The sequence below is a fragment of the Cenococcum geophilum genome (genome assembly GCF_001692895.1).
Source record: "Cenococcum geophilum 1.58 unplaced genomic scaffold K441scaffold_3, whole genome shotgun sequence".
Taxonomy (NCBI): Eukaryota; Fungi; Ascomycota; class Dothideomycetes; order Gloniales; family Gloniaceae; genus Cenococcum; species Cenococcum geophilum.
Genome location: NW_027137561.1, coordinates 1,561,136 through 1,569,508, shown reverse-complemented (window position 1 = coordinate 1,569,508; position 8,373 = coordinate 1,561,136). Strand labels below are relative to the sequence as shown.

General features: G+C 40.5%; 1 protein-coding gene across 1 annotated transcript; it reads right to left on the bottom strand.

Moving 5' to 3' along the window:
• Positions 1–5,436: 5,436 nt before the first annotated feature.
• On the bottom strand, positions 5,437–7,133 carry K441DRAFT_673229 (quinate permease; the record flags this gene model as incomplete). Its single annotated transcript, XM_067650632.1, has 5 exons — positions 5,437–5,631; positions 5,678–5,775; positions 5,829–6,076; positions 6,118–6,961; positions 7,058–7,133. The coding sequence occupies 5 exons, from the start codon at positions 7,131–7,133 to the stop codon at positions 5,437–5,439; spliced, it is 1,461 nt and encodes a 486-aa protein (XP_067509191.1).
• Between the last annotated feature and the right edge of the window lie 1,240 nt (positions 7,134–8,373).

The window sequence follows — 8,373 nt, the reverse complement described above, 5'->3', positions numbered from 1 at the left end:
TTAAAGACGCCTTTCTTAAGTAGGCCTGTAACCTCCTTTTGTCGTAAAGTACTAAATTAGGTGTTGCTATCGTTCTATAAGTAAATAGTGGTGTTAGCCATATCTATAGTATTATCGTCCTATAGGTAGATAGCGATATTAGCGATATCCGCAATATTACCTGTAAAAGCGCCTATATCTATCGTAGTATCCGTAATAGCTATGTCTGCGACGGCCGTAAGTAATAGGTATTTACAGGGGCGACCTTTACCTCGCTTTGGCAGTGGCTATAGTTTAGCCTTAGGTAATAATTAAGGTTTGGCTAGTAAAGGTACTAGTTTATCTAATTCGGCAGACTCTTATAGTTTAACTAGGTCTTATAGGTCTAGTAGGTAAGATTTTATAACCGTAGAGCGGAAGGTTATAGGCCTATTTAGTAGCTTTATAGTATAGGTCTCGCCGTTAACGGCGAGTAGTATATATAGTCCGTCCTAATAACTACTTTAGCCAGTATTGCCTTTTCTCTAGACTAAGACAGGCGAACTAGGTAGGAGGCCATGAATAGCGTTAGTTTGTGGTCCATTTTGCATATTAAGAGCGTTAGCGATCTGTTATTTAGCTCGTAACTTCTAAATTTCCACTATTACTTTCTTAATAGCCGCAGCTCGCTATATAACTAAAGGTAATAGCGCGTCCAATTTAACTATTTAGGGGTAGGCTCTAAAGACTAAAAGTATAGGGACTAGGCCTTCTAGGCCGGCCGTGTTATTAATGGCTTTAAAGGCCATTTATAGGGCTATCTCCTTGCTAATTTTAGGGATTTTAGTCGTAATAATTTAGTAGGCTTGTTATAGCGGACTATAGTAGCGTTCTACTATTCTAATAAAATTGTATAATTTAACCAGAACTAACTTTGTGGTTGCTCCTATAGTAATAGCATAGTATTTAAACTCCTTATTAATAAAGTTCTTTCTAGTGTCTATGGTAATTAAGTCTAGTAGTCCTAAATAGCTGTTAATCTAGCACATTTGTAGAACGTCCTAAGTATGCTTAGCGCTAATATCTTATAGCTATCTACTAGCTTAAAATTAAGTTGCTTTNTCNACTANNTNTAGTANGGGGGAGCNGNTAATATANATAATNTTAACGATGATATTATAATTAAAATTAACGTCGTCTTATAAGGTAAAGCGAAATCTACCTAGAGATCTGCTAAACTTCTAGTAATAGTAGCAGAGTCTAGTTAGCTCTTTAATAGCAGATCTATTAGTATTATAGCCATAGCTAGTCTTATTAAGAAGCTTTTATAGTTTATTAACTAATAGGTAACCAAATCAATAGTATAGGCGTTGTAGTTCTACGTTAGTTAAATAGCAAGGGTTTATATTAAAAGACTTGACGAGATAAGATTATAAGGAGAAGCTCTATAAGAGAAATAGGTGGCCAAATCGTTTAACCACTAGCACCTTTTTAGTGCGAGTAATGATGACGTCCTTTAGGTTATCGTATTTAATATAGAGTCTATCTATATCTGCTAAGTAAAGTAGAAAGGGAGTATCTACTTTAATGATATAGAATTATACCTTACCTACGGGGCTGTTGACGTTTATAGTTCTGATAGACGTAGAGGCTCTAATTCCAAATTAGATAGTTACTTGGCCCTTAGTTAACATATTAAGACTTACGGACTTATCTACGGCCTATAGAGCTTAGAATTAACTATAGCTAGCTATAGACTTACGCGAAGCACCTATATTAATTATAATTCCCATAAAGACCGTTAAGGTATACTGTGACGCTGTAGCTGTAGCCGTACTATAGGCAAATAGGTCGGTCTTCGTATAAGGCTCCGTAGTAGACTTTGTAGTAAGTGTTAAAGCTATAAGTAGGTACGTATAAGCCTTATTAGCTAGCTCTACGCTTATAGAGGTTGCTTCCTCTATAGTAAGCGTTTTAAAGGTAGTGATATAGGTAGAACTATTATTAGGTTCTCTGGCATCGCTTCTAGAGTTATTAGCGTCGTGTATATAGGCTTTAAAGTCTAAGTTATCCTCTTTATCTCTTTTACAGGCGGCGACGTATTATTTAAAGTGGTTGTCAAAGTTACCCTTATTACGGCCCTTAATATCAATAAAATGTCTCTTATAGTCGTCTCTAGACTGATTACGCTCCTCCTTTATATATTTCTATAAATGGCAGTCCTCCCTCTTATAGATATAGCACTTGGCCTTTAATCTGCCGTTAGTTTTATAGGGGCGATTACTACTATAGCGATTAGTGTTTTAGTCTTAATTCTGGTTATTTTAGTAGTAACGTTAATCTATAAAAAAGGCTTAATAAGACGATCTTATTAAGGCCTATAGGGGGTATTCTTTTTCCTATGTAATAATAGAGGATTATAGCTTATTGGTTGATTAAGAGAGGTTTTTTAAAGGGTTGGAGATAGTAATATAGCATACTAGTACTTCCTAGCAAGTAGTAACTAGCTTATTTATAAGAATATAGTTTATATAAAAGTCTAGGTGTAGTCTATAACGTTACTTTAGTAGCTTGTTTATAAGTAGTTAGAAGTTTTAATAGATTAATCTATTAAGGTTTTTGTCTATAACTCCTTAGAGGGTTATACTATTCCACTCTATAAGGTTCTTATAGTAGTATTTTAGCCCTTTAAAGAATTATTATATATGGTTACAGGCTTCTATAAAAGGTCTTAACTTAAGGTTACTGTTATAGTAGTAATCCTAAGCAAGCCCTTTTAGTATGCTAGGGAATGCCACTATATAGCCTTTTAGTAGTAAGCCAGATCTCTTACAGATGTTATAAAAGATGGTTAGCTTAAAGTTAAAGCTGTCATTAACTCTATTGTACTTTTAGTCGTCTATATAGATCTTCGTAATTATAGCCACCTCCTTACTATATCTAGGTCCTTACTCCACACTAGGCACGGCTAGTTTAGGTAGTGTATATATATATAGCTACTACGGTTACTATAGCTGCTATAGTTGCTACTCTCTTAGCTATAGTAGTTAGTTAATAAGAGCGTAGATTTAGTTATAATTGGAGGATTAAGGACTAGGAGGAGTAGTGGGGGTAGCAATTAGAGTAGCTGGCGGTGCCGTAACTAAAGTAGCTGGTAATATAGCAGCTGGAATAGCTGGTGGAGTTAGTGGAGTAGCTAGTAGTGGTAATAGGGCTAGAGGTATAGCAAGCTTATTTAAGGTTGAATTAAGTTAGTCTTATAGAGTTATTATAATTATTAGCTTTACCTCTATAAGGGCCGCAATAAGCTCCTTATCCGTCTATTTATAAAACTCTTCTTTATTAGCGACGTCCGTTAACACCTTGCTAAGGGAGTATCTCTTATCTTACTTAATAATATATACTCCTTTCTTAACTAGGTATTAACGGATTCCTATTTTAGTATTAGATTATACTTATTTAAAGGTCTCCGGCGTAAAGTTCTTAAAGTCTTCCTAAAATACTATCTATAATGCAAAGTCTATAAGGTTAGATTATGTATATAGGTGCATCTTAGTCTTTATATACTCCGTTAGGTCGTCATCTATAGCCGTTTTTAAGTTAATTCTATAGCCGTATTTAGTAATTCTTTCCTTTTAGTTAATTTCTATACTATCGTGTCTTGGTATATAAGGGTAGGTGTAAGGGTAGTTATTAGGTTTAAGGTAAGGGTGTAAAGGTATATACGTGTCCTATCGACGAATCTACAGTTCTTAGACACTATAGATAATTCTTAGCAAAGATATGGTCCTCTAGGCGATCTAACGCGTTAACAGTTAAGTTAATACGTGGTTTTAAGCTTTAAGGGTCCTCTAGGCGATCTAACGTATTAGTAAGCTAATACGTAGTTTTAAGCTTTAAGGATAATATAGCTCTCTCTAAGTAAAGATATGGTTCTCTAGGCGATTTAACGCGTTAGCAGTTAAGCTAATACGTGGTTTCGAGCTTTAAGGGTAACGTAGTTTTCTCCTTTAACTAAAATAGGGCGATAGCTCTGCGATCTAACGCGTTAGCAGTTAAGCTAATACGTGGTTTCGAGCTTTACTATTACGTATTTCCTAATCTATACGTCTACTGATTAGTGTTAGTATAACTCTCTTTATCAACGTGCACGAATATCACTTGTAGTGGTACGTATGCGGTGTTGAAGTTGGTAGTTAATTGTTGTCTAGAAGTAAGGGGTTGCTCCAAGGTCAGGTTAGCTAACCTCGCTACGTGGTCTCGTAACCACGTTACATAATTAACGTTCCGATACTAAGATATCGTGATTATTCATTTATATCGCGATATTTTGGTTGGCTTATAAATTGAATACAATATTGGGCCTATTTATTCATTCATTCATCATTGACAACCCTGGTAGTAGTATATTCTAATAAGATTATTATAAGCTTCTGCTAACGCCTTACCCTCTTATAGATATAACAGTAGTAGTATACCTTTTTCCTATTGCTAACCGCGCCCTTAAGGTAAACGTCCTCCCCCTATTTCCGTATTGGTAACGTATAAGGCTTAGTGTTTTTAACGCTAAGTATAAGGGACTTGCACTAGATATACTACCTACCGCTATATTTAAACTTCTCTATCTCTAGGCGGCCTTTAGCTACAGAGTTAATATATTTTAGGGTAAGAATAATGTCGTTAGATAGGGGTGTAGCTAAGTAATTAGGTAAGAAGCGTGTAATACTGGATTAATTTGTTACTGGTAGGCAAGTTTATTTAGCGGCTATAGTAGAAACAAAATACTAAATTAATGAAGAGTATATGCAGTAGGAGCAACAGGAGGGTAACTCCTTAATTCTACGGCAAAAATCTACGGGTAATTGACCGTCTTTTAAGACGGCGTAATACTATAAAAGTTACTAATTGGCCGCTACCACCTGCACTAACTCCTCAGCGTCCTGTCCTTATTAGCCTCACGTCTGAATAAGGAATGGAACTGGAGCGCCAGGAGCCTCCACAAGCCCAGATCTAGTCCAGTCCACCAATAAAATCAAGCGATCCAGCTCCAGAAGTTTAGGCAATCCATATGGCGCTCTAAGATAGCTCTAGTCTAAGTAGATCACTGAGCACGACAGCACGGGAGTTCGTAAAGAGCAAGCTGGGTAAAGAGCAAGCTGGGCATGAAGCTCCTGATCGGGCCTCCGTTGAGATGCTACCACGGCGCTTCACTTCTGATACTCTTTAAATCTGGGAAAGAGCAATTTTGCTTGGATCTTGAATGCTGTGACGTTCTCGCTGGAAGGTTTTGTATATACGCTAAATTAGGTACATAATCATCACTTCTTTCAATCTGGATAGCGCTGGAATTAGTTAATTATCACTCAGACCATTTGCCAAATGCATGCAAGCTCAGTATTTGGATGTTACTAATTTAGTATACATCATTATAAGCTTTCGACTCTCCGCCGAAGAAATCGATTTAAGGCTGCTAGAGTCCTATGATTTCCGCCTCGTCATATCGACGGAGCTTTCGTCCATTTGCACAGCACCCTTTTCGGAAGCCAATACTCTTTCAACATCCTCAGCGCGCTGTTCAGCATTGACAGCTCCGAAAAGAATATCCATATCCTCGAGAGAGCGGCCTTTGGTTTCTTTGATGAAGAAAAAGGCAAAGACACACATGCCAAGACACTGTTTTGGTTAGCATTATAAATTTCCAAAGAGGGAGTGCTCTCACAAAGATTGCAAACATGAGGAAAGTCCGCCATTTTATATGATTCACAGCCTCGGGTGTGATTTTCGTGATTACAAAGTTGAAGAGCCATTGAGTGGCGGCTAATATATGTTAGATATGGACACAAGAATAACAATATGAAAGGGAACCATACCGCCCATGCCCACACCATACGCTCTGAGACGTGTGGGAAATATTTCACTCAGATACACCCAAGGAACTGGTCCCCATGACGCAGCGTATCCGATGACGTAAAGATATATCATGACAACCATCGCGATGGATGCATGCGAGACGGAACCGAGATTATTGGGAGGGTGTGTAGCAAGCACGGCGCCGATAATGAACATCATGCCTGACATCCATAAAGCGCCAAATATGAGCGATTTCTTTCGGCCAAATCTGTCTATCCCAATCAGAAGGAAAATGGCAGTAGTGACTACCTTGACTGTGCCGTAGACGCCAGTTGCAAACAGGGATGAAGAGCTTTCGAAAGCCCAACGGTCTGGAAAATCTGAGGTGCGTAGTACCCAATGCTGTTCGTTCCCGAGAATTGTTGCCAGAACATTAGAGCGAAGCCAGTCAAGAAGCGATAGCGGTTACCGGGTAGCAGACACTCCTTCCAAGTAGCCCCTTCAGTTGCGTTCAGTTCTTCTTCAATGGCCGCTCGAATTTCAGCAAGCTCTTTCGCCACGTCGGGACTGTCCGTAGTCTCGCAGCGAATATGTGCAAGCGACTCAGCTGCTTCATGATGCCTTCCTTTCTTCATCAACCATCGGGGAGATTCTTTCAAGAAGAGCAAACCAAACAGCATGAGACCTCCAGGGATCAGTTGGATAGCCACCGGTACGCGCCACTGCTTTGTCGATACTGGAATGCAGAGAGAGACACCATAGTCGAGCCAGTAGGCAAACGTGCTACCTATTACCAGAAACTCTTGAAATAGTCCTGCGATGCGCCCTCGTACATTTGGAGGGCAGTTCTCAGACACAAACACAGGTGTAATGCTTGACATGCCTCCAACGCCCAGGCCAGCGATGATTCTGCCGGCGTAGATCATCCCTATCTCATGGTGGGCTGCCGTCTGCACCGCCGCGCCAATAAGGAAAATCACGGCGAAGAACATGAGCGAGTACCGGCGGCCAAACCGCTCATTCAAGAAGGCTGCAGCAATAGCGCCAAAGAAGCACCCTGCCGTAAGGAGTGAAACGACATTTGAGGAAACATGCATTTTTGGCGCTGGCAAAGCCTGAAGAGCCAGTCGGCAGATTGAAGTCTTTCTTGAAGCTGTTGAGGGCGAGAACACTTCCCATTACACCGGTGTCATAGCCTAAGCATGATTGGTTAGCAAAATGATGTCTGGGAGCGGAGGAGTAAACAAACCGAAAAGCAGAGAACCCATGTAGGCAACAGTGGCAAGCAGGTAGACTCTGCGGTTTTTGAAGAAATTGGGCGCCATGGTGAAGATGGACAGTCTTGCTCGATGTGCAAGTTGAAGGCCGACTTCAGGAGTGCAATACAGAGGCGCCAGATGTGAGGGACTGCATGGCGCCGGAGCTATATATTATCTCGTGCGCAAAGGCAGATGACGGCACGTGGTAGGTGGGGTTTAGGCCAAGGGGACCCCAGAGCCATGGCCGAAATTCTCCGCAGAGAGACAAGAGTTTCTCCACGAATCATCCGACGCCTTTCTCTAGTGGGTGCCTACATGTACTAGTAGCCATGTAGCCGTGCACGCTACTGTATGTACCTGGTATCCCAGCTCTCTCTGCGGGAGCAGCGACGGGTTTTGAGCGGCCTGTTAATGGCCAGTGTCTTCAGCTAAGACTGCCTTATATGGCGAAGTGCCATCAAAAAGCTTGAGCACCTTGGCGCCTCTTGGAAACCTCAGTGCCGTGAGAATTTTTTTAATTTGGTTGTATTGGATTCTTTGGGAGAGGAGGATAGGGGGTCAACTCAAACCCGGCCTAAAGAGGGTTCGCTTCCACATCAAGTACATCGGCGCCACATGCATCCAAGGGTTCCACTCATCCGGACAAGACACAGAGATATCAAGCACTTATACCCTCACCTCATAAATCAGACCCTCCGTGGATCATTGGCACGTTGCACGGCGTTGCTGCTCCTTGTTAACCAACGAAAATTTCCGCGGAGGGTCTGAGAGCTTATGGGCGCGATTTAACTACTATATTCTTAAATTACTGCTAAACCTTAATACCTTTCCATCGTCTAATTGCTTTAAAAATAATGATGTATAAGCCCTCCGCTACTTCACGTTATAGTTAAATTATAGCTATATTATATTAAAAGTTAGATATAGGTAGTTAGTCTAAATTTATGAAGATTCCTTTTAAAATCTAAACGAGCGTATTCGGTTGCAATTTGAAGCTTTTTCAATCTGACGTTGATCCGTGCTTTCACCGGGGTTAATCAGTAGATAATTAGCGCTTAATCTGGTGTCGTACTCAATCTGAAATAAAGCCGACTGTTCGGTTGATCGTTCTACGCCAAGAGCTTCAGTTCAACTACTATATACGGTAAAGCGTGCGAATTTAACGCGGTTGCCGATCTGGAGGAGCTCCAGATCAGAAAGTCGCCAGATTGACCGAATCGGTTCTGAAGCCTCCATATTCAATCTGGAGCTGCAACCGAACCCTAAAACAACGCCCATAAGCTCAGGCACTCCGTTCCAGAATTAA